This window comes from Monodelphis domestica, chromosome 1 (assembly GCF_027887165.1).
Source record: "Monodelphis domestica isolate mMonDom1 chromosome 1, mMonDom1.pri, whole genome shotgun sequence".
Taxonomy (NCBI): Eukaryota; Metazoa; Chordata; class Mammalia; order Didelphimorphia; family Didelphidae; genus Monodelphis; species Monodelphis domestica.
Genome location: NC_077227.1, coordinates 389,124,607 through 389,150,934, shown reverse-complemented (window position 1 = coordinate 389,150,934; position 26,328 = coordinate 389,124,607). Strand labels below are relative to the sequence as shown.

The 26,328-nt window shown below is 47.8% G+C and overlaps 1 protein-coding gene across 2 annotated transcripts in view; it reads right to left on the bottom strand.

Moving 5' to 3' along the window:
* The window catches only part of UNC5A (unc-5 netrin receptor A), a 106,771-nt gene extending 80,783 nt beyond the window's left edge, over positions 1–25,988 (bottom strand). For both annotated transcript variants that reach the window (XM_056811647.1, XM_056811648.1), the window contains exon 1: positions 25,650–25,988. In XM_056811647.1, the coding sequence (XP_056667625.1) occupies positions 25,650–25,722 (73 nt within the window). In that variant the 5' untranslated portion in view covers positions 25,723–25,988. The remainder of the gene's footprint in view (positions 1–25,649) is intronic.
* Positions 25,989–26,328: the final 340 nt, after the last annotated feature.

The window sequence follows — 26,328 nt, the reverse complement described above, 5'->3', positions numbered from 1 at the left end:
AATACTGACCTTACAGGGCTGCTATAATTTGAGGATGGTACCTTTTTGGAACCTTAGTTTTCCCTATCATAACAAAGGATGGTTATATTTGCACTCTCCCTTCCATAGCTGCTGGGAAGGTCTGGCTTTTGGAGTGTCTTCTTATCCGTCGCCTTCAATGATCCCGGGCTAAGCTTTGAGTGGCAGTCATGTACAGAAGCCTCCTTCTCTCTACTTTTAGTCCCCCCCCCCCAGTCTCTATTGTAAATTACCACCCTGCTCCTAACACTTTAAAACAAATACTTCTTAATCACTAAAAATTGAAATGATTTCATGTGAAAATGTTAATGCATTCAGAATCACAGCCGCCCCGGCTGCGTCTGACAAATTAGCGCCCAGCCCGGTGCATTGTTTGTAGCTACATTTATCCTGGTGACGAGACAAGAAAACCAGCTAGGATCAGCCACAGGCAGGCACCAGTGGGATGGGGATAGGTGGGGGTGGGTGGGAGGGGGGAGGGGGGCAAGGACCAGGCTCCTGAGAAGGGAGAATCAGAGAGAAATGGGGGCAAGGTCAAGGATGGGATGGAGAGGGGAAAGGAGAGGAAGGGCTCCTGTGGGAGGGAGAGAGATCAGTGCCTCTCTGCCTAATGCCCAGGTTTTCACCCTCTTCCACCTCCTCACAGGGAGTCAACAAAGCTGGGTCTGAGTCACTGAGCCTCCCAGCAAGTCATATTCTTTCCAAGATTCATTTTCCTTATTGGTAAAAGAAAGGAGATGAGGGAAGAGAAAATAAGAAATTGGACCAAAGTGGGCAGCCTGGTGGTACTGGGGATCTAGAGTGCCAAGTCTAGAGAGGGGAGGTCCTGGGTTCAAATCTTACCCCAGATACTTCCTAGCTGGGTGACCCTGGGCAAGCCACTTAATCCCCACTGCCTTGTCCTTGCTTCGCTAGATAAGGGTTAAAAAAAATCTTTTTAGTGTCATGGACCTCTTCGGCAGTCTGGTAAAGTCTATGGACCCTTTCTCAGAATCATGCTTTAAAATGCAAGAAATAACATACATGTGATTGTGAAGGAAACCAATTCTATTGAAATACAGGGGAAATGTTTTTCCTATCCAAGTTCCCAAGCCTCTTGAACTTCTCCTGGGGAACACTATTCACCCCCAGAGAAAGAACTGTAGGAGTCGCCTTTCACATTGGTGTATTTATGGTTTATTTGGGGGTTTTGGTTATGTATGAGTGTGCTCTTATAACAATGACCAATATGGAAGTGGGGTCTGCATGACAATAAAAATGAAAAAACAACAACAAACCAAACCAAAAAAGAAATTTAACTTGGACATCTAGAACTCCTGCCTTAGGGAATATGAAACACCTTCCAGCTCTGAAGCATAAATTAGTATAAACTAGGTATAAGCTTAGTATGAAACTAAGGTTTTTCTAAATCACACCTTATGACAAATCCACCTCTTGATGACTCCATGATTTCCCCCTCTACCTTGACCCCAGGATCATCCTCTAGAGGAAGGAGTGTGATGGGGCAGAAAGAATACTTAAGTCAGAGGACAGAATTTGAACCCTAACTCTGGGCCTCAGTTTCTTCGACTGAAAAATGAAGGCAGTGGTCTAGGTGCTCTCTAAAGCCTCCCTTCCAGCTCTAACCTTTTATGATCTCATGACAATAACTATGAGCTCAATAAAAATTGAAAACTTCTTGAAGGCAGCATTTGTTTCTGTCTTTGTACCTTGCACATGTTGATGTTTAGATGTTTATCAGTTGTGTCTGACTTCGTGACCTTATTTAGGGTGAACAAAGACACTGGAGTGGTTTGGCCATTTCCTCTTCCAGCTCATCTGACAGATGAGGAAACTGAGGCAAACAGGGTTAAGTGACTCACCCAGGGATACCCAGCTAGGAAGTGTCTAAAGCTAGATTTGAATTCAGGTCCTCCTGACTCCAGGTCTGGTGCTCTATCCATTGTACCACCTAGCTGCCCTACCTTGTACACAGTAGTCATTTAATCAAAGTTTGTTGCATTGAAAAGAACATCAATATTCCTGGTGGCACCTCAGCCTCCTGCATCCTCATTCTCCATAGCTCCACAGCCTTCCTTAGTCATAGCCCCAGGAAGCTGGTTCTTTGGCGTCAAAGTGAAGAGAGGACTGGAGCTGGAGTCAGGAAGAACCAAGTTCAAATCCTGCTTTATATGCTTAGTAGCTGTGACCCTGGGGCGAGCCACTTTATCTCTCCCCAGCTCAGTTTCCTTAGATGTGAAATGAAGATAACAATCACAGCTGCCTCACAGGCTTGTTGTGAAGAGGTAACATCTGTAAAGTGCTTTGCAATCTTTAAAGCACTATATAAGCGCTAGCTATTAGCTATTATTAGCCACAAGCACGGGCTCCCTTCTGTTCCCATCAAACCTGATTTCCACTAAATGAGAAGCCTTTCCCCACTGGGGCTGCCATTCCTACCGGTCCTTTGCTGGGCCTGACCCCTTACAAAAGCTGGACTCGAGCATCAACTCCAGCATCACTGCTTGTCCTCTGACATCTCACAGGCCCTCCAAGCTCATTTCCTAGCCCCGAGTGCCCTCTACCCTGTACCACTCAGTGCTTGTCCTCATACCTGATAGGACAGGTTCCACTTTCTCAGCTTCTCCCTGGGAGATGGGCAGGAGGGCAATGGATGAAGATGATGGAAGGAAGGAATGGACAAGATGGTGGGAATAAATATGATGGAAGGGATGGAGAGAAGAAACGGATGGAGGAAGAGACCCAGGGAAAGGGAGGCAGGTGGTAGAAGGGATAATGCCCTCTCCCCCAAACTACTATTTGTTTATTCTGGATGTACTTATATATGTTGTCTCCCTTCATACACTTGGAGGGCAAGGACTGTTTGATTGCTGTCCTTGTATCAATTGGGCCAAGAGTAGGCACTTAATGTTTGTTGACTGATTATTGTTTTGGAGAGAGGAAGAAAAATGGCATGGGTGAAGAGCAGATAATTAATTAATTTTGTTTTCTCCCTGTCACACTCCAGATAGTCTCTTTCCAAAGAAAGCCAATTCCATGCCCCTTAGCAGACAAACTCATTTTTCTCCCTTTCAGACTTCAATTTTTCCTCTGTCCTGGGTCCTTCCAAGGTACTACCATATTTTTATGGAAAAAAGAAACCAGAAACCTTTCTGGCTATCTCTTCTTTCTTATTCTTTGAATGAATTAGCTATACCTATCCCTTTCAATCTGATTAAACAAACATTTAGTAAATGCCACTAGGGATTACAAAAACAAATGAAAAATAACAGTTCCTGCCTTCAAGGAATTCACATTCTATTGGGGATCCAAACAGAAAAAAAAGAGAATTTGGGGAAGGGGAAGTTTGAACCATTTAAGAGATCAGGAGAGGATTCCTGTAGGAGGTCGCTCATGAGAGGGGGGTCTTGAGGGAATTTGGGGAACCTCAGAAAGGAATGCATCCCAGGTATAAAGGAGACAGCCCATTCAAGGGCCTGGAGGGGGAGTTTGGAATATCAAATTTGGGAAATGACAGGCTAGATTAGCTCAAGTTCATGAAGGAAGTAATGTGGGATAAGTCTAGAAAGGCAGGCTGGAGTCAGCTTGTGAAGGCCTCTAAATGCCAAGCTGAGAAGATTTTATCTTTGAGGAAATAGGGAGCTACTGAAAATTCTTTAGGAGGGGAGTATATACTATACTTAAGGAAGAATATTTTGGCAGTGCTATGAGAGATGAATGGAGAGGTTTGGAGAAAGAAGAAGCCACAAACCTGGAGTGCAATTAGAAAGCTACTGCAATAGTCCCAAGGTGATGAGGACTTGAACATTTCTTGGTCAGTTGTTTTTCCAAAGTGCCCTGACTCTTCATGACCCTATTTGGGGTTTTCTTGGCAGAGTAGTTTGCTATTTTTCTTCTCCAGCTCATTTGACAGATGAGAAAACTGAGGCCAACAGAGGTAAGTGACTTGCCCAGGGTCACACGACTAGACAGTATCTGAGGACAGATTTGAACTTGGGAAGAATCTTCCTGATTCTGAGCCCAGTGAGTCACTGAGCCTCCCATGAAGACTTGAACTAGGGTGTTGCTATCTGAGTGGGGGAGAGTCATATGCTACATGGGTTTGAGAGAAGTGGCCCAATATGACAGATATCACGAAGGAAGGACAGACAAAATTTGTCAATTTACTGGCTGTGGGTGGTGGGTCAAAGATGACTTCCAGTGATAGCATGTGGGTCACTTGGAGGGTGTGGAAATTCTCAGCAGTTGGCAAGCATTTGCTAAGTAAGCCCTTACTAGATACACCAGGTACTACCCGAAATGCTGGGGATACGAAGAAGCAGCCCCTGTCCCAAAGGAGCTCCCATCCTAAAGGGGAGAGAGCATGAAAAGAACTAGATACAGCAAGGTGGCACAGTGGATAGAGCATCAGGTCTGGAGTCAGGAAGAGTCATCTTCCTCCATTCTAATCTGGCCTTAGACACTTAATAGCTGTATGACCCTGGGCAAGTCACTTCACCCCGTTGGCCTCAGTTTCCTCATCAATAAAACGAGAAGGAAATGTCAAAACACTCCAGTATCTCTGCCAAGAAAACCCCAAATGGGGTCACAGAGAGTCTGAACCACAACAAAAGAAGGCAAATATCAAAGATGAAGCCATTGGCAGCCCAGGGGACTGGGAAGGCCTCCTGGAGGAGGTAGGATGTAAGCCGAGTCTTGAAGGAAGTGAGAAGTTCTAAAAGAAGGGGATGAGTGGGGGACCCATTCCAGACATGCAGAGTGCAGTGCAAAGGCATGGCTGGATTTTAGAGTTTTGGGGGGAGTAAATAAAGATGACTGGAAAGGCAGGGAGGAGGTGGAGTGGGGTGGGTGGATCCTATACATACTAGGAAGTCACTGGAGGTAAGTATGGAAGAAGAAAGGCTAATTTGTGGGGGAAGAAAATGAGTTCTCTTTTTGACATACTGAGCTTGAGGTGCCTATGGGATATCTATTCATTCATTCAACAAACATCTATTAAGTGATTATTGTGTGTGGATCATGTCCTGGGCTCTGGGTGAGCTACAAAGGGGCTGGTAAGACATGGCCCCTGCTCACATCTCGGTCACAGTCTAATAAGATGCCGACACAGATAACTGTAAAACACGTTATATGAGTGCAATATAGACAGCCATATGGGATATCTGAGGCGGAAGGCTATTACTGACCCTGAATGAGTTGGAATTTGAATGGGGCTTTTAAATGATGGGTAGGGGGCAGCTAGGTGAGGTTTCGTGGGAAGAGAACCAGGCCTGGAGACAGGAGGTCCTGGGTTCAAATCTGAACTTAGACACTTACTAGCTGTGTGGCCCTGGGCAAGCTACTTAACCCCCATTGCCTAGTCCTTACTGATCTTCTTGGAAATGATAGTATTGCTTCTAAGACAAAAGGTAAGGGTTAAAAAAAAAAAGATAAGTAGGAATTAGGCAAGTGAAGAGGGCCAGGAAAGACCTTCTAGATATAGGGAATAGATGCAAAGGCAATAGGATGAGTAGAGTAACATTGATAAGACTGAAAGGGTCCAGTAATGCTAAATAACGGAGGTTTTGAGTGTTCGGCCTTAAAGAAGGATAAACTTTATTCTGTAGGATGCTGGGAGTCACTGAGGATTTTTGAACAGAGAAGTCATGTGATTCAATCAACAAGCATTTATTAAAAGCACCCAACTCTATCTTTGAATTCCCAATGTTTAGCAGTGTTGGAATATACTATTTAACAAATGGTTTAAAATGTTTTTAATTTAGTTTTTCTCAATTATAGGTAAAATTTTTTTACATTCATTTTTTAAAAACTTGAGTTGCAAATTCTTTCCCCACCTTAAAAGGCAAGTAATTTGATAGAGGGTATACATGTGAAGTCAGCAAAACATATTTCCATATTAGCCACATTGGAAAAGAAAACACTGAAAAAAAATCCAAGAAAAATAAAAAAAGTATGCTTTGATCTTCATTCAGACACCATCAGTTTTTTTCTCTAGAGATGAATAGCATTTTTCATCACAAGTCCTTTGGAATTGTCTCAGATCTGTGTATTGCTGAGAAAAGCCAAGTCATTCACAGTTGATCATCATAAAATATTGCTGTTACTATGTACAGTGGTCTCCTGGTTCTGCTCCCTTCAGTCCACATCAGATCACAAAATTCTTCCTTGGTTTTTCTGAAACCTGCTCTTCTTTCTTTTCTTTTTTTTAAACTTTTACCTTCTGTCTTAGGAATTGATACTAAGATCAGTTCCAAAGCAGAACAGTAAGGGCTAGGCAAATGGGGTTAGGTGTCTTGCTCAAGGAGACAAAGCCAGAAAGTATGAGGTCAAATTTGAACCCAAGACCTCCTTGTCTCTAGGTCTGGCTCTCTATCTACTGAGTCACCTAGCTGTCCCTTAATAAATGTGCCTTGATTGACTGTGCCAAACACTGTACTAACTGGGCATTCAAAGACAAAAAAAGGGAGAGTTCTTGTTCTCAGGGAGCTTATATTTTATAGGAGAAAACAAGTTTATATATGTATATAAAAAATAAAAACAAGTCATTTGGGGTAAGGTATAGAACGAGTGGAGTTTTGAAGGAAATCAGAGATTCCAGGGAGCAGATTTGAGGAGGGGAAGTCCTTCTAATCATGGGGACAGTAGCTGGTGCAAAGGAATGGAAGAAGTTAGGAATGGCAAGTGTGAAGAATGATAAGGCCAGTTGGTCTGAACCACGAGTGCATAAAAGGTATCTTGGGTCCAGATTATTATGAGTTTTAAATGCCAGCCAAGTTTGTATTTGATTCTTGAGGTCATAGGAAATCAACAGAGTTTATTAAGTACTGATAAAGGGAAACGACCTAGCCCTAAACTAAGTGAATTTAAGCTCCGCTTCTGGCACACAATAGGCCCCTAATAAATGCTTTATTTGTTTCTAATTTTTAAAAAGCCCAGTCTTTATCTTCCATCTTAGAATCAATACTAAGTATCAGTTCCAAGGCAGAAGAGTAGGAAGGGCTAGGCAAGAGGGGCTAAGTGACATGCCCAGGGTCACACAGCTAGGAAGTGTCTTAGGCCACATATGAACCTGGGATCCCTGCTTCCCATCTCCAGGCCTGGCTCTTTATCCACTGAGTCACCTAGCTGCCCCTAATTTAATTAAAGTTCACCAACTATTGTTTCGTATCCCAGAAAGGGCCACAAAGAAGCCCATTGCTGTTTTTCCTGGTCCTGCAGATGGCTTCCTGATGAAAATGGTGACTTTCACCCGAACTCAAGAATTTGTTGGCACAGGTATGGGAATTATTTGCTGGTTCTGCAACGCCTGGCGCAGTGCCAACTGAGCAGGAAGCTCCTGGTGGCCTGGTAGGCTTGTTCTCATACCTGAACACATCATTGAACATCTCTCTGCCCCCCAAGGGCCAGCCAGGAAAATGTAAGCAGATTCCTATCACCTTAAAAATCAGAATAATTTGGCCTGCAATACAGATCATCTCCAGAGTTTATGACATCCTCTTTCCTCACAATGGCCTCCTGCTCTCCTTCTCAGACTCCTGCTTTAGTTAACCAAGATTTTGCCCCTAGCATCCCTCTCAAAGACTGACTTCAGTCTCAGGCAGGATGGATTGGGGGAAGGAGGTAGCCAAATGATTTAGGAGACTGTCAGAATAGTCTAGGGAACAGATAGTAAGGAACTGTGTGACAACCCTGGGGTTGGATGAATGGGGTAGGGGTCACTTAGAGACACGTTCAAAAGAAGACTCAACTAATTATATAGTTGGTTAGATCTAGGCTTGGGTCTACAGTAGAGGTTCCTTGACCTGTCACAGATACCTTTGTCAGCTTGGTAAAGCCTATGAACTCAGAATAATATTTTTAAATAATTGAAGGAAATGCTGAATTTCAGATAGGGGTTCGCGAAACTAAGGATATAATTTTGTTCTTAGCCAGAATCAGGGACCCCTTGAAATCTACCATGGACCCTGGCTGCAGAACCCTTCAAACTTTGGAGAAAGATTGGAACAGGAAAGCTATATTCTCACAGAGATGAGAATTGAAGCTTTGTGGGGCAGGGGGACGAGGTCGATGACTGAGTTCAGGAAAGAAGAGAAGAAAATTGAGGATAAAAACCTTTCAAATTAATTCTGTTTGGTGAACAGAAGGAGAAAGAGGATTCAGTACAGTAGGGAGATAGGAGAACAACATGAATTTTTCTTAGAAGCCAAGGAAGGAGAGTGTCCCAAAAAGGGGACTGTGGTCAGCAGTAACAAATTCCGCTTTATCAGTACTTCTAGGGGGTTTCTTGTAGAACAGGGGCTTTTAATTTGGGGTCCAAATGCATTAAAAACTATCTTGAGAATTGTTTTTCAAGATAATTTATTTCCTTTTTAAACCTGGGTATTTTATTTTATATATTTAAAAACATTATTCTGAGAAGGTGCCCACTGACTTCATCAGACTACCAAGGAGTTCCACATCACAAAAAAGCTTAAGAAACTGTACTAGTATGTTATGTTGGAATTTGTCAATTCGATCTGCATTTATTAAGTTTCTACTATGTGCAAGGCACTGTAATAGGCCTTGGGGAGACAAAAAATGGAAAAAAAAATTACCCTTTCCCTTCGAATGAGGACCTTAAAAATGCCAAGTTTCTTTCCACAATGTGGGGGAACACAGAGTGGGGGGGGAAGAGACAGGTTGGATCCAGGAAAAAATTATGACAGCCAGAAGTTTGGAGATTATATCAAGTTTAGAAAGGAACGAAAGGGGAGCACCTAGGTGGCTCAGTGGAAAGACAGCCAACCCTAGAGTCAGGAGGATCTGGGTTCAAATTTGACCCCAGATACTTTCCAGCTGTGTCCAATCAATTCCAAGATAGAAGGTAAGGGTTCTAAGAAAGAAAGAATAAAGAGATGAAGGAAAAAAAGAAGAAAAAGAGAAAAAAGAAAGAAAAATAAGAGAGGAAGAAAGAAAGGAGAAAGAAGAATGAAGAAAAAAGAAAAAGAAAAGAAGGAAGGAAGAAAGAGAAAGGAATGAGACATAAAGGCTCTAGGGGCTAAATAGAAATGTTCCCTGGACCAGCTCCAAGCAGAGGGATCCCTAGGATCCTGTCCCTGGTCCCCTGGGCTCCGCTATCGATCCTACTTCCCGACCTATGGCCAGAGAGGCTATGGTTAGACCAATAAGTAGGATCAACTGACTTCCCCTACCCCTATCTGACCCCGTCCTCATCTCCTTCAATCCCCTTTAGCCATCTACCTTTCAAAAGAAAACATGGAATGTTGACAGCTCACCATTCAAAAATTCTGTCTCGTGGATAATCATCACTTGCCCCCTAAACTGTCTCTTTCCACATAAAGTAGTTAAATGAATTTCCAGATGACACAGTCTCTACTTCTGGACTCATCAATGCCCTGTATCAATCCCCTCCTCTGCTTCCCCTATCCAAGGCTCCTGACAATGGTGGAGGCTGGCTCTCCTGCCATGTTCCTTTGACCTGGAGTCACATGATTAAGGGATAACATTTTGGGCTTAAGAGTAGAAAGGCTTGGGTTCCAATTCCTTTTCAGACAGTAGATGTCTGACCCAGAGCAAGCTACTTGAAGCTCTCCTGGCCTCATGATGTAGATGGCCTCCAAAGTCCCTTCTAGCTATAAATCTCTGTCTCCAACACCGTCAGATGGCTCTAAAGAAAGGAACCAGTGAGGCCCAGGAACTATGCTATGTATGAGGACAAGCCCAGCCCCTCCACATCAGCCCTGGCTGAGCCCTTTCTTCTGCTCCCTCAGCCCCTGCTGAGCTCATCAAACAGAAGCACTGGGGCCTCACACCCAAACAACCTAGGATGGGAAAGGAGATTTCAGCAGCATCTTTTGGGAGGAGGGAGGAGCTGGAGGGAGGCAGGGGATAGAACTCAGTGACCGAATCAGAATGAAATAAACAAGTGCCTATTATAATAATAGCTCCAAATTGCATGCAGAGGGTGTGTGTGGGGGTGGTAGTGTTTCCTAGTTTCAAAGCTTTCCCACCCATTCTCTCAGCCCAGATTCTGAACAGCCTTGGAAAGAAGGCTGGCCAGAAATCATTATCCCCATTCTACTAAAAGGGGACCTGGCTTACCTAATGATACAACATGATTAGCTGCAGACCTAGGGCTCCAGGTGTCTAAGCTGGTGCTTTTCCCACTTCACTTTAGACCCTGGGCTCCAAGCTTTGGGGAGCCAGAGTAGAAGGAAGCTGGGTTTCACTTGCCCTTGGAGTGTTCACAGTCTAGTTGGGGAGCCATGAGATACACACAGCAGTGAAAAACTAGGATAGCAGTTCAAGGCAACAAGAGAAGACAAAGCTAATTGCCTGGCCCCTGCTTTCCTTGTCTGCTTAACTCTGGGAGGCTAGAGTTGGGGTTCCTGCAAAAGTGCCCCTTAATGGACAGCAAGAATGTTGGACCTAGAGCCCCAAAGGATGTTAGCCATCTCTTCAACAGATTACGAGCTCCGTAGGGACAGGAACTGTTTTTTTCTTTATATCCCCACTACTTAGCACAATGCCTGGCACACATTAGGAACTTAATAAATGCTCTCTGGCTGACTAATCTAGTTTAACCCTCTCATTTTAGGGATAAGGAAACTGAGGACCAGAGAAGTTAAATAACTTGCCCCAGAGTCTTAGATGGACTAACTGCCCAAAGTGGAAGGATCCCCACCCAAGTTCCTTGGTTGCAGGAGGAGGTGAGGGGGGCACAGGTAAGAGAAGAAAGTCCTCTCACTCTGGGAAAGCCAAAAGAAGGCAAAGTGGGGAGGGCACTAAAAAGCCAACAAATAACAGAATTTTGACAGAGAAGAGCCAATCCCACTAACCGTGTGACATGGATTCCAAGTTTCCTGTCCTTATTTAAGTGCACTCAGGCCTGAAGGGAAGGTTCCTGAGCCTGAAGCCCCCACTTATCTCATACTATTTACCCTACCCCTAGAGGCACCCGGGGGCATTCATTCCCCTTTCCAGATCTAGAGAAGAGGAAAGGCAGGGAAACAGGAGGAGCTCCTCCCCAGGGCCTAGCTCTCAGCCTAAGAGGGGAAAAGTCAGGGAGAAGTTGAAGCTGCTAATTGCTAATCCCTGTGGACGCTGGGCTGGGGCCTTGGCAAACCTGCTCACGCGCCTACTGATTAAAACCAGATGGTTTAGATCTGCCAAGTGTCCCTAGGGTTCCCCCTCCTGCCTCTCTCGTCCCTAAACCAAGAAGTCCCACCCCAGCCCTTCTGGGTCTCCTTCTGGCTCAGAGATTCTCCCAGTCCTGATGGTGGTAATAGTCAGGATGGGAAGCCTGTGCTCGAGTTTAAACCCCAAGGAGTTGGGAGTAGGAGGAGAGATGGAGAGTGGTCTCCGCCTATACTCCTGCTGAGAATGCCTGAGGGGCCCTCATCGGGTCCCAGAGGACCAGAGTTTGAGACATCGAGCTTTGGCAGAGGGAAAGAAGGAAAATGCTGTTGGGATCTCTGAGGGCTGAAGAGAGAACATGGACCTCTCCCCACCTAGTTGGGGTTAGAGTCATCCAGAAAAGAACAGCAGGCACACAGAGCCCTCTGGCAACAGAGGTGAGGGACTCTGGTTGTGCTGGAAGGAAAAGAGGTCTGGGTGGTCTGTGGGAGTCAACTTCGGAGGCCCCTAAGGCTGGACTTCAAGTGGGAAGGCACGAGGTGGGTGGTGAGCCTCAGTCCTTCCTCCGCCTTGAGACCAGGGCAGAGGAAAGGGCCCTGGCCCAGCCTCATCTCTTCTGTCTCTCCCCACCCCCATCCCTGAGCTGAAGAGGCTCTCCAAGCAGAGGCTGACTCCCCTTCCCCTCAACATCAGCCGGGAGCTTCAAGGTGACCCTGAGCGATGGGCCTTTCCAGACGCTGGGCTGGGTGGAAGAAGGAAAAGCTTGAAAAGCTGCAGGAGAGGCTGTGCCACAGGGGAGGGCCACCTTCCCGCCTGCTGCTTTATGCTGTAGTGACTCCCTGATGCAGGCCAGGAGCCCTTACCATCACCTGCGGGAAACCCAGGCCCTCATCTGGTCTGGGTCCCAGGCTCAGATATAGAGTGGGGGCAGAGAGGAGTCCTAAAAGTCAGGCACCCTCCTGGAGAGGGTAGCCAGATACAGGGAGAGGCCTCTCTTTACTCTGTCCACCTGGCTCCTAGGCACCAAGGGAGAGGGAGGAGTGTGAAGGTGGGCTTCCCTGTCCCACACAAACACAGAACATCTCACCTGCAGGGAAAGACAAAGGCAGCCAGGCTCCTGCTCTCCCTCCCGAAACCTGGTTCTCTTTTAATCCCATGGGAGGAAATGCAAACAAAGATACACTATACTTCTCTCTCTCTCTCTCACTCTTTTTTTCCCTCTCCTCCACCTCTCTCTCTCCCTCTCCCTTTTTTCTCTCCTCCCCTTCTCTCTGTGTCTCTCTCCCTATCTCTCTTTTTTCCTCTCTTTCTCCCTTTTTTCTCTCTCTCCCTCCCCTTTTTCTCTTCTCTCTCTCTCTCTCTCTCTCTCTCTCTCTCTCTCTCTCTCTCCCTCCCTCCCTCCCTCTCTCTCTCTCTCTCTCTCTCTCTGTCTCTGTCTCTCTCTGTCTCTCTCTCTCTCTGTCTCTCTCTTTCTCTCCCTCCCTCTCCACCCCCCTTGTCTGTTTTCTCTCTCACCAAACAGTAAAGAGTCCTAGATTTAGAGATGGAGGTCCTGAATTTGAACCCTCTTCTGGACTCAGGTTTACTCCCCTGGGAAATGAGTTGTCCTAAGTCTCCCCCACACTCACTCATTAGTACCACCTTCCCAATCATACTCCCTTGGGTAAGGATGGGTGAGTTCCATGTGACCCCAAATAGCCAGACTATCTCACGTCCAGAGAGAAACAAAGCCATCAGGGATGGCGTGCTCTTCACTTTCCAGATGAGGGTGGGTTTCACCCAGGTCTTGCTGATCCTCAGGAAGGGCCTATTTTTTCTTGGTTTTGTAAAAGAATGAAACAAAGACCGTCTGCCCTGGGCGCAGGCTTACCTGGCCATGGCTTGGCTCCCTGAGAGTGCCTCGAGCCACTGGGATCCCTGCTTCCACTTCAGCCCGGCAGGTGTGGTGTCCCACTGTGGGTGGGGCAGGCGTTTGGCAGATGTGAGTGAGACGGTTGGGAACACCTGCTGCCACCCAGAGTCAAGGTGGTCTAGAAAGGCCTTCAGGACCTCATGTTCCCCCTCCTCACCACCTGGAGGTGTTTGATGGGCACAAGCAAGCAAATCCTGTCCCCATGGTCACCCGCCACCCTCCAACACAGTGTGGCTCATTATCCTTCTCCATAAACCCACCCTTCCTCCTAACCTCCCTCTCCTAACCTCCCTATTTCTGTCAGAAATACTGTTTCCCCAGTTACCCAGTTTTGAAATTGAGAAGTCAGCCTCAACTCTTCACTCCCATCCCCCATCTCCAATTTGTTGCCAAGTCTTATGGATTCTATCCCTTTTAAGATCCCTGGAAACGGTCTCTTCCTCTCTACATCCCCCTCTCAGGACCTCATCGCTTCTCACCTGTGCTATCATTACAGAAGTCACCTCACTGGGACCCCTGCAGAAGTCTCTTAATTGATGCCCTAGTCTCTTTCCTCTCCAATCAATTCTGCACCCAGTTCCCCAACTGGTTCTTTCTGAAGCTCAGGTCTAATCACGACATTCAAGAAACCGCAACAGTTTCTTATTGTCTGTAAGGATGAAATAAAAACCCCTCTCTGGCATTGAAACTCCCTTCTGTGGCACTAACAATCTATCTCCCACTTCTCTTTCCAGGCCAAATCCCCATGACTCCCATGAACTTTGCAATCCAGCCAATGGAGCCCTCTTGCTGTTTCCTATCCATATTCTATCTCCTAACACCAGACCTTTTTTGCATCAATCGGCTCCTAGGCCTGCAATGCCTTTCTGCCTTATTTCTGCCTCTTGGAACCCCTCCTTCCCTTCAAGGTTGAGCCTGTGACACCCCTTTCAAGGGACCTTTCCTGATGTCCCTCAGTAATTAGTGTTACCCATTCACCAATTATTTTGGTGCAACAAGTACAACTGCTTTGTATTTATTTGTCTACAGGAAGTTTATTCTCAGTAGAATGTAAAATCCTCAAAGGTAAAGACTTTTATTTTTGTCTTTATATTCCTGGGATCTAGCAGGCATACAGAAAGTGCTTAATATATGCTTATTAAAGAGAATTAAATTGGATCGAAGTAGGGCAGTTTCCAACCCCTCAGATGAGATCAGGATTTGCCCTAGCTTAAGCAGGCAAGATGATTGATCCCACCTCAGGGGCTGATTCAAATTGTTCAACAAACATTCATTAAGCTCTTACTGTATGCAGTACTCCTATTTGGTATACAAAAACAGGGAGTCTGCAGTGTAACGAGATGTAAAAACATGTGTTTAAATAACTGTGAAACAAGGTAGAGAGAGATGAAGTGTGATGGAGAGGTATGAGCCAGGGTGGAGAAAGAGCTTCATGAAGGAGCCAGCTGGCATCAGGATCTGTCCTGGAAGGCTGAAAAAGCTTTTATGGTTGTAGGAGAGGGCAAAGACAGAGAATGTTGTACTGGACAAAACACTGGATGTAGAGTCAGAAAAGCTGGGTTTGGATCCCAGCTCCATCGCTCGCTAGCAGCATGATCATGGGCAAGCCCCTTCTCCTCTCTCAGACTCAGTTTCCTCATCTGTAAAAAGAGAATTGGACGAGGTGACCTCTAAGACTTCTTCCAACTCTAAATTGGAGGAAATCAAGTAGACAAGCCAGATAAAGCTGGAAAGATGGTGGGACCCTCTGCCCAGGGCCTCAGGGACAAATCTTGAGGGACAACTTGAAACCTTTGCTCCAGTTAGGATGGTCCAGAAAGAGGGAGAGTCAAGAATGAATTCCCTCCCTGCTTGGAGATTTCTTCTGGGTTTTCTTTTGTCTACTATAAATCTTTAAAATCTTATTTTTATCTAAAGTTAAACACTTCATTTCTATATACATTGTAGAACAGAAGGAGGGAAATGTACGTAAAACTGCAAATCTCCATTATGTACAGCTTGCTTTTATTTTTAACTATATAATAAATTCAATATGTAACTCTCAAAGCTGTCCTGCTTGTCTGTGATTCTTTCTCACCTTTCCATTCCCTTCTTTTTTTGGAGGGAGGGGGAGAGACCCTTCCCCTCTCTCTTTTCCAAATTTAAAAAGAAAAATAAGAAAAGCAAAAACCTTGTAACAAACATGCAGAGTCCTGACAAACAGATACCCCATTGGTCACTTCTTATTCTGCATCTGGAATCCATCACCTTTGTCAAGAGGTAAATATACCTGTTGGGGATTCATGACCCCAGTGTCGAGCCAACTAGTATTTATTAAGCACCTACTATGTGCCAGGCACTGTGCTAAATCCTGGGGATACAAAGAAGGAAAAAAGTCTCTGCCCTCAAGGAGCTCCAAGTCTAATGGGGGGCAGGGGAAAGGTTAATGGTCAAAGAGGGTACTCTGAAGCTTTCCTGAAGGAAGTATCTAAGTTGGTTGTATTGCAGTCATCATGGAGGCTGGGCTTTAGGGCTCTCCCTGTCATGAATAGTGAGAGATGGGCAATCTTCAGGGACAGGGCAAAGGGATTCCTGAACCCCTTTTCGGACCTATGAGATCTGTGCAATAAGCTGGTGGCCAAGTGGCAACAAGCCAATGATTCAAAATGCATTTATTAAACACCTCACATACAATGCACTAAACCATGAGCCAGTAACAAGAATAGCTGATGGTTAAATCAAACTTTCAAGGTTCAACATGGTATACTACATAGCCCATCTTAAAGTCAGGAAGACCTGGGTTCAAATCCTGCTTCTGACACATACTGTGTGTGTGACCCCAACTCACCTTAATATCTCAGTGCCCCAGGCAACTCTCTAAGACTATCAGAGTTACAGAAGAATCATCCTTTGTTCTGGGGAGTTTCCAAATCATTCCATATCAGAGGTCCAAATTAAAAAAAAAAAAGTTTCCAAAGGGATCTAAATACATTTTCTCATTAAGAGGCAGCTCTCTAGGACTATAAATTGCTGATTTGCAATGGAAGAGGAATTTTCTGACTGGTGGTTTTTAAAAAAGGTTAATTTGGTACCATAAATATTATTGTTGTTGGTTGTTATTTTTATTATTTCCTGTTTACAGATATGGAAGCTAGACTTGGAGTAGTAAAGTGATATCATGCCCATGGTCATAGGCTATTCTTTTTTTTTTGAGGCAGAATAAAGTGAATTTTACCCAAAGTCATATAGCTAGTGTCTCACATTTGAACTCGGGTTCTTTTAATTCTAAAGCCTGGCACTCTATCCACTGCACCTCATAGCTGCCCAGTCATATACTAATTTTTCTTTTTTAACTCTTTCCTTCGTAGAATCAATACTATGTATTGGCTCCAAGGCAAAAGAGCACTAAAGGTAGGCAATGGGGGTTAAGTGACTTGCCCAGGGTCAAATAGCTAGGAAGTGTCTGAGGCTAGGTCTGAACTTGGGACCTTTTGTCTCTAAGGCTGGTTTTCTATTTGCTGAGTCAAGTAGCTGCCCCTGTCATATAGTGTCTGAGGTCACATTTGAATCCAGAACCTCCTGTCTCTGGGCCTGGCTCTCCATCCACTGAGCTATCCAGCTGCCCCCATATACTATTCTTAAGCTTAAGGTGGGATTTAAACCTAGGTACCCACTGACTTCGAGACAAGGACTGGCCTCCGATCTATACCATGCCACCTCTCAAATCAAGCTGGTATTTTCCTCAATTCAACTAAACAAGTATTTATTAAGTTACTTTTTTTTTAAACCCTTACTTTCCATCTTGGAGTCAATACTATGTATTGGTTCCAAGGCAGAAGGGTGGTAAGGGCTAGGCAATGGGGGTCAAGTGACTTGCCCAGGGTCACACAGCTGGGAAGTGGCTGAGGCCAGATTTGAACCTAGGACTTCCCGTCTCTAGGCCTGGCTCTCAATCCATTGAGCTACCCAGCTGCCCCCTATTAAGTTACTTCTATTTGTAAAGCATTGGGGAACAAATACAACCAAGATAACTGGGAAGAAGGCTCTGAGCAGAAATAAGTCTCCACATTTTCTCCTGCTATGGAACTTGAACCCAAAATCTAACCCTAAGTTGTCCTCTACTTCCTCTCATTGGTCTGCTCATACTGGGAGGGAGGGAAGATGCATGAATGGCAGGGTCAGCAGAAGACAGTGCCAAGTACCAGGCATGCGAACATGGGCAAGTCACTTTAACCTCTATGAGACTCAGTTTCTATATCTGTAAAGATGGGCACAGTAGCTGTGGGACCCTGGGAAAGTCGCTTCATCCTGCCTCAGTTTCTCACTCTGTCAAATGAGCTGGAAAAAGAAATTGGCAAATCACTCCATTATCTTTGCCAAGAAAATCCCAAAAGCGGTCATGAGCATCAGAAAAAAAAAACAATTAAACAACAACAAAGAGAGAATAATAGCTGAATGCAAGGTCCCAGCTTTCTCCTGACCATTGTCCCTTTCTGAGATGCCAAATGAGCCCCACAGAGGAAATGAAGTGCTTCCTCCAAAATACAGGTTGATTCCTCCTCTGCCCACCCCAGTTTCCTCCCTTCATCTCTACCTCTCCTTACTGTAACATGGAGAGGAAGGGGTTGGATTAGACTACTGGATCTCTGAAGACCTTTCTAGCCCTAAGATTTTGTGAGTCTGAGTTGCTGAGTTTTCCCAAGGGTCAGGATGTGAGTCTCCTGGGAAAGGGTAAGGGAAACCAGCACTTACAGAATGCCCACTAAGTCTAAGCGCTTTACAAGTATTACCTCATTTGCTCTCACAACAAACCTGTGAGACAAGGTGCTACTATTTAACCCCTATTTTGCAACTGAGGAAACTGAGGCAGACAGAGAGAGGTTAAGTGGCTTGCCCAGTATCATAACTAGTAAGAGTCTGAGATGGGATTTGAACTTCTATCTTCCAGGCTGCAGGGTAGGTACGTTATCCACTGAATGATGGAATTCCGGCACCTCCTGGAAAAGGAACAGCATCTCCATGAATCCTGGGAGTGGAATACATGCACAATACATACATGCACACGAAGGCAGGTATATACCCTTGTAGAATAAATATGGCTATACACAAGGGCTCTTTTTAAATCTCGAAGAACTAGATAAATTGGAAAGGCCTATGAGTCAGTCCCTGCTGTGGCTCTTTATTACTTACTGCTAAAATCAAATGCAAATTCCTTTATTTGGCATTTAAAGTCCTTCAGAGCCTGGTACAACCCACCTTTCCAGCCTTATAACATATCGTTCCCCTTCATGTATGCTATCGCAGCCAAGCTGGCCTTCTTGCTGTCGCTCACACACAAAGAAGCAAGGAAACAGACATTTATTAAATGCCTACTATGTAGGGGCAGCTCGTGGCTCAGTGGATTGTGCACCAAACCTGCAGATGGGAGGTCCTGGGTTCAAATCTGGCCTCAGACACTTCCCAGCTGTGTGACCCTGGGCAAGTCACTTGACCCCATTGCCTAGCCCTTACCACTCTTCTGCCTTGGAACTGATACCTAGTATTGATTCTAAGACAGAAGGTCAGGGTTTTTAAAAAGATGCCTATTAAGTGTGTAAAAGAGAAGTTGCAAAAGGAGGAAAATTCAGATCCATGCATTGTGCTCTAGCATCTCCTTTGATCTTCACATTAATCTGGGTGCTGGTGCTATTGTCATACCCATTTTACAGTGGAGAAAATGAAGGCAGATGGAAGTCAAACAACTTGCCCAGGGTCACACAGCAACTAAGAGTTCCTCTTTACAGATAAAGATACAGAAATGGAATGTCTGAGGTTTTGAACTCAGTACTCTATCTACTGTATCATTTAGTTTTCTCTGCACTCCACTATACGTTTCTCATCTTCATGCCTTTTCACATACTGTATTCCATGCCCAGAACGAATTCCCATTGCTTCTAGAATCCTTTGCTGAGTTGTTCAGTCATTTGGTTGTGTGCTTCCTCCTGATCCCATTTGGGGTTTTCTTGGCAAAGATACTGGAGTGGTTTGTCTTTTTCCTTTTCCAGCTCCCTGACAGATGAGGAAACTGAGGCTAATAGGGGGAAGCAGCTTGCCCAGAGTCTTCCAGCTAGGAATTTGATCCCAGGTCTTCCTGACTCCTGGCTGGGCACTCTCTCCACTGAGCCACCTCATGCTTTAAAGCTCAGCTCAAGGACCACCTTCTCTGGAAAGACTTTCCCAACTCCCCTTCTCCCCCTTTCCCTTCTGGCTGTTGGTGCCTCCCCTCTGGAGTTGTCTTATATTTATTCTGTCCTTGTTGCCTCCTCCACGAGAATGTGAGCTCCTTGAGGGCCCTTGCAGGGCCCTTGAGTGGGCGCCATGCACAGTATATGTGGACAGCTTCCTCCCTCCTCTCCAGGTTACCCATGGCATCTAAGAGTCCCCAGCTTCCAGAAGAGGAGAAACGACTAACTGGTTCCCTCAAATGTCTGCTGACTGGTAATCTCCTTGCAGGGGATCCCCTCCTGGTCTGAATGTCTGCCTTCCCTGGACGTGTGTCTCCCTGCTACGGACCAGGAAACAGAGCCAGCCTTCCTTCCCAGAAGGCTTGCTGCCCCACAGGTGGAAACATTTCCTGGGATCATACATGCATCCACATGAAACCATCCATGCTGGTTTGTTACCCTAAGTGTAATGACAGTTCAGAGGAGGGAGGGGGAAGTGGGGACTGCTGTGATGCATCTTGGTCCAGGGGAAAGAGCACTAATATAGAGTCGGAGGACTTAACACCTTGGGCACCTTGGGCAAGAAACTTCATCTCTCCGTCTCAGTTTCCTCATCTGAAAATGGAGGGAGTTGGATCAGGTGGCCTCTCAGGTCTCCTCCGTCTGGAAATCTATAAGCCTGTGGTCAAGGAAGACTTCCAGGAGGAGGTGGGATGTAGACACTAGACTATCAAGCCTGGAAGAGACCTTGGGGCCCCTCTAATAATAATCCAACCCTCTCATTTGGCAAATGGTCAAATGGAGATCCAGGGTGGCAAAGTGCTTGAGGTTGTACGACCATGGGTGGCTGGGTGGTGCAGTAGATATAGCACAAGTCCTGGAGTCAGAAAGACCTGAGCTCAAATCCAGCCTCGGACACTAGCTTGGTGACCCTGGACAAGTCACTTCACCCTGTTGGCCTCAGGTTCCTCCTCTGTTGAATGAGCTGGAGAAGGAAATGGCTAACCGCTTCACGAATTTGCCAAGAAAGCCCCATTTGGGGTCATGAAGAGTTGGACACCACTGAACAACAATACATACAACTCTTGAGTGACCGATGGGTGACTCACATCCAAGCTCTCCCTACTTCTCATTCAGAAAAATAGAAAACAATCCAGGCAGGCTGAGAGGAAGGAAAAAGCCATCCAAGGGGAGAGAAACAACATGAGTAAAGGGCTCGCACCTCAGCTAGGAAGCATGCCTGGAGCAGAGGGTTTTATTGGGAAATGGTGGGAAATGAGGTTGGAGAGTTAAACTGGGGCCCAAAGCATGGGGGTGGGGGGGCTTGAATGACAAACAAACTGGGATTTAATAATTATGATCAGGATATTAAAAAAAATTAAATCCCAGCCAACATTCACATTTATATTGCACTTTAAAATTCAATATCTTTCTCAGTAGACAGTTAGGTGGCACAGTGGATACAGCACAAGGCTAGGAGTCAGGAAGACCAGAGTTCAAATCCAGCCTCAAATACTTATTAGCTCTGTGGCCCTGAGCAAATCACTTCGCTCTGTTTGCCTTAGTTTCCTCCTCTGTAAAACGAGCTGGAAAAGCAAATGGCAAACTACTCCATTCTCCTTTCCAAGAAAACCCAAAAAGGGTTCATGAAGAATTGAATGTGACTGAAAGACAATTAAACAACAATATCTTTCTTACACTCTAAGTTAGGCAGGCCACATATTCCTCATTTAGCAGAGGAGCAAACTGAGGCCAGAGAAGTTAAGTAACTTATTCGGTCACACAGCCAATTAGTTGACAGAGATGGGATTCTAATCCAAGTCTTGAGATTCTCATCTTTCTACTTTGTTGCATTAATTATAACCATTCCCTCAAAAAGCATTTCTAAAGTATCTATATACAAAGCACTATCCTAGGCACTTGGGATACAAAGAAGAAAAAAGGAAATAATCTCTGCTTTCAAGGAAATTGCATTCTAATTTGGAGGTAGGGAGAGAGGAAGAATATGATATACATGCTGATATGCAAATACAATATAAATACAAAATAATTTCAGGAAAGCATTCATAATTTGGGGTGGGATTAGAAGGGCTTCAGATAGGAGGAGGCTTTCAGTAAATGTGTACAAAAAGGATTTGGAGGGGCAGAGGCTCAGGGCCTAGAGTAGGGCAGACACAGGGTGCTGGCTAGAGCAATGGGTGATAGGGGACTGGACTAGAGTGGTGGCTGAGGGGAGAGAGAGAAAGGTATGGCTCCAAGGTATATTTCAGAAGGAAAAAAATGGCGGGACTTGACAACCGATAGGATATGAAGCGTGAAGGGAAGGGAAGGGTCAGAGGAGACACTGATCTGAGCCCGGGCGGATGGTGGTGCTTTTGTGAGAATGTCAGGGTTGGGGAAAGCACATAGGAAACCTTCAGGCATCAAGGTGGAGAGGCCTATCCACAAATGGGGGCACATGCATACATCCCAGAGCCTTGCCCACAGACAGAACATGCACTGGGCAGGTTTGGCCTCCATTGGGACCGCTCTTATGCAGGAGACCGAAGGGTGGATGGGGGCCAAGTTGGGGAGAGCCTCTTGTTCCCAGTACATGGAGAAGGGCCCTCTGCCCCCTCCCTCCACGGGCAGAGAAACTGGTGTGTGTGTGTGTGTGTGTGTGTGTGTGTGTGTGTGTGTGTGTGTGTGTGTGTGCGCGCGCGCGCGCACACGCACGCCCCAGGACAAGGAGCCCAGCACCTGGCCTAACTCATCTCCTGTGGGGCGGGCAGTAGTACCTGGTGGCAAACAGTACTAGTTTTGGAGCCGGAAAGTCGAGGATCTGTCCCAGGGTCTTTCACTTCCTAACAAGAAGACCACTGACTGTCTGAGCCTTAGTTTCCTCATTTAAAAAAAGGGAGTAATAATACTTCATGAAGCTTTGTGAGGAATTCCATTTAAAACCCCAAGTGCCAACGAAATCTCACCTTTCATGAGACCCATCCTGGCTGAACCCCTGCTCTATCCCAGCTCCTGTGCTCAGGAGCCCTGTACCTCCCCACCTGTGGAGAACTGAGGCTGGGGGAGCAAATGAAGGAAGGAATGGGGCCCACCCATGTCCTCTACAAAAGGACCATGTTGTTCAAAGATTGAATAGGTGTGTGAGGATGAGATCTAGGGGAGAAAGAGGGGAGAGAAAGAGAGAGGGAGAGAGAGAGAGAAAGGGAAAGAGAAGGGAGGGACGGAGGGAGGGACAGAGAGGGAAGAAGAGGGAGGGAGAGAGGTGGGAGGAAGGAAGGGAGAGAGAAAGGGAGGGGAAGGAGGGAGAGAGAAAGGAGGGGGAAGGAGAGAGAAAAAGAGAGAGAGAGAAGGAGAGGGAGAGAGAGAGGGGGAGGGAGGGAAAGGGAGAGAGAGAGAGAGAGCGAGAGAGCGAGAGAGCACGTGTGTTTCTATCTGTGCATAAAAGGTAGATGGCAGAAGAGACAGGAGAGAGTACACTTGTATGGGTCAAAAACAGAAGGGTGGGTGTGTAAAAAAGGAAAAGAGAACAGAGGTGTGTGTGTAAGAGATGGGTGTGTGTGTGAGAAAGAACAAGACAAAAAGGAGGGTGCATGTGTAAGGACAGGGCCAGAGGAGGAACAGATATGAGGGTGTGTGAAAGGATGGATGTGTGTTAAGTGTGAGATGGGTGTGAGAAGGAAGGCTAGAGAAGAGGGCTGTGGGTGACAGAAATTGGTATGTGCGAGGAGGAGGAGGAGGGGGAGGAGGAGGAGGAGGGCTGGGGTCAGGGCTGGGTCAGGCCTGGGGTGGAGCTATGGTCTCAAATGAAGAGGTATCCAACACTGAACTGGGGTGCCCAGCTCCCCCTGCCGACACATACCCACACGGACCTGCGTTGTTCACTGAGAACAGGAGCTGAGAGGCAAGGGCTAGGGGTCATTCCTGGGCCACCCAGGCTTTTCCTAACTGTGCTACTCACGTACAAAAGACCACCCGAGAGTCTGGAGAAAGGCCTTTAGAGCCCCCTGGCCTCGGCTCCTTTCTCCTCTCCCCTCCCCTCTTGGATGGAGAGGCAGACTCGTTGTCTGATGGGGTGGGGCTGGGGCTCCCCCTAGACACACACACACACACATGCTGGGCATCGTGCTCACCCGATAGCACTGCAGGCACCCCCTGGCCACTGCCCAACAGGTGCCTACCACCCTGTTCTCCCCTATTGCCTCGTGGATTATCTTCTTACAAAGCTCAGCTTTTCCCTCTCCACACCCCCCAAGAATCTTAGTGACTGGTACTAACCCTCCCCCCAAACCTCTGCAAGGCTGTGCAGTCCTGACTCACTGGTACTCCCCCCCCCCCCCATTCATCTGTGCAACACACAAACACACAGCTCTCACACACGTGGTACAAATTGCAAACACACACAGCCATCTGTGTAACATGCAAACATCCCCACAGTTTATCCACACGGCACATTAACACATGTGCACTCACACAGATGTTCATCAACATCACATGTAAACACATCCATCGGAGCAACATACTAACATACGTTCCACTTGGCACACAAGACACCCGGGCAACATGCATTCATCCACACACAAGACCATCCATGCAACATCCACCATCACACATGTGGCTATCTGTGCAACATGCAAACACATTCATCCTTCACCCACATGATCATCCATGAAACAGGAAAACAGCCTATCCCTCACCATGTAGCATGCCTCCATGTGCATGTCACCCCAATCCCACCTAGGTACCAGCCAACCCCTCCCTGCATGTTCATTTATGTAACGTGTGAATCCACAACATTCCATGGGGGAGTGAGGGCAAGCCTAGGACAGGAGGGCTAAGTGAAGAGTAAAGGGAGAGGAGGAAGGGGACGGTGCAGAGGGGCCAGGAGGCTGGATGAAAAGGAGTAGGGGGACAGGAGAGACAGCGGGGAACAGTCGCTGGAAGAGGGTAAAGAGACAGGAGAAGTGCTGGGGGTGGGGTGCCGGGGAAGAGGGAAACTGGGGGAGAGGATTGGAGTAGTACTTAGGGAAAGGAGGGGACAATAGAAGGGTTGGAATGACTGGGAGGGAGAAAGGCCCAGCGGGAGGCACTGCTCCCTGGAGAGACCATTTAAGGAAATGGGCATCAGTATCAATCAGGCAGTACTTCCCCCCAAGGAGCTCTCACCAGCACACTCTCCCAATAAATCCTGCAGCGAGGCCTCTGGCCCCTCCAGTTAGCCCCTGACTGTGCCTGACCCCTGTGACTAAGACTAAGACCACCCTCTGGCAATCTCTTCCCTCCATCAAACAGTGACTGAGGGCCCTCCCAGTACCCCAGGCCAGGCTCTGCCCTCTACCTGGGACCAGGGTCTCTTGGGAAGGAGGCTGGGAGAGCTCAGAGCAGCGGGAGGATGCAGGTGCCCCAGGCAGGGAGCTGTCCCGTCTTCCCGGGCTCCATCCAGCTGCTTACTGCCCCTCAGGGCAGAGGAAGAAAGAGCGGGATGGGCAGGGCAGAGAAAGGTAGGGCTCTTAGGAGGAAGGACGGAAGGGGAAGAATGGAGAGGAGGCAAGGGCAGGGGGAGGTAGGGGCTCCACTCAACTCGTCGCTAATGAAGGCAACAAGAATGTTTTCCTGTGAGATCCCTGGGGGGCACTGCTGCTGCGTCCATATGGAAGCCCATCTTAGGTATGCACGGGGCATGTCCGACCTGCTCTGGAGGTGGGCAGGCAGTCAGGCTGGCCAGCCAGATGTGTGCAGATCCCCGAGTGCCTGCTAAGCCCATCACAGAGCAGGCTGGTGACTGGAGCATCCTCGTGGAGAGGGGGCTGAGGGGTGGAACAGATGGGATTCGGGCAGGAGAGGGAATGCTATAGTTTCAGTGGGGGACACGCACAGGGGACAGGTCTACTGACTTCACTAGGTTTTCTACTACTGAGCTCACAACCTAGGTACAGTCCTGCCATCTGTCTTTCTCCGCACCCCCCACCCAACCCCCACAGTGGCCTGCCAGTCCCAGCACACCAGCTCGCAAAGTTCACTCGCCCAAGGGCTCCACCATGAACGCCCGCTCTAGGGCATCAATCTACCCGACCCTCCCCCCACACCCCAGGTGCTCCGAGGGCTTCGCAGACCCCAGAATTAGGCGGCGGGGAGGGGGGGGGGTTGTCTGGTGAGTGGAGGAGGTGATGATGGGGACAGGAGAGGGGCAGGATCTAGTGGCGGGGGCGCCAGTGGAGGAGAGGACGCAGCCCCGGCTAGGTGAGCGTAGGATGGTGCGGGGCCCCATCCCGGACCGCAAAGTTTGGCCTCCGGGGGCCCGGGCAGTCCCGGGCGGGTTTTCCCCACGGGGAGCGCGCCCAGATCCCCGCAACCCCAGCCCCGGACCCACGGAGCTTGGGCCGCGCACGCGCCGCGTGACTCACCCGAGGCGCGGAGTCGGACGGCGAGGACGAGAGCCAGGAACGCGGGCCACAGGCCCCGCGGGGAGCAGCCCATGGCCAGGCGCGCGGGAGGAGGATGCGGGAAGGAGGGTGCTGGCAGGAGGGAGGCGGGCGCCCCGAGCCCAGAGCCCCGCGCCGCTCAGCACCTCAGCCCCGTGCCCCGGCCCGGGCCGGCCCCGGTATCCATGCCCCGGGGGCCGCTGCCCTCCCCGGGGCGGGCCGGCTGCATAGACGCCACTCCCCGGCCGCGCCGGCCCGCGCGTGGCTTCCTTGGGCGCCGGGTCCGCGGCAATGCAGGCGGAGCGCAGCGAGCGGAGCCGCGCGGAGCCGCAGCCAGGGAGCGGAGCTGGGGGGGGTAGGGTGGGGGGGCGGGGGCGGGGGGGCGCCGCAAAACGCGGACTGGAGCCCGCGGACCGGAGTGGCGGCGGCGGCGGCAGCGGCAGCGGCCGAGCAGGAGCAGGTGGGGAGGAGGGGCCGCGCTGCGCTGCAGCGAGCCCCGTCCGCCCCCAGGTCTGGGGATCCCTCCCAGGGCGGGGAGACCCTTCTCCTCCTCCTTCTCCTCATAGATACCCCTGGGAGAGGGGGCAGAAACCTGGGCTGGATCCTACACCCCTGGAATGATGCTAGAATCATAGCACTGTAGTGCTGGCAAGCGACCTAG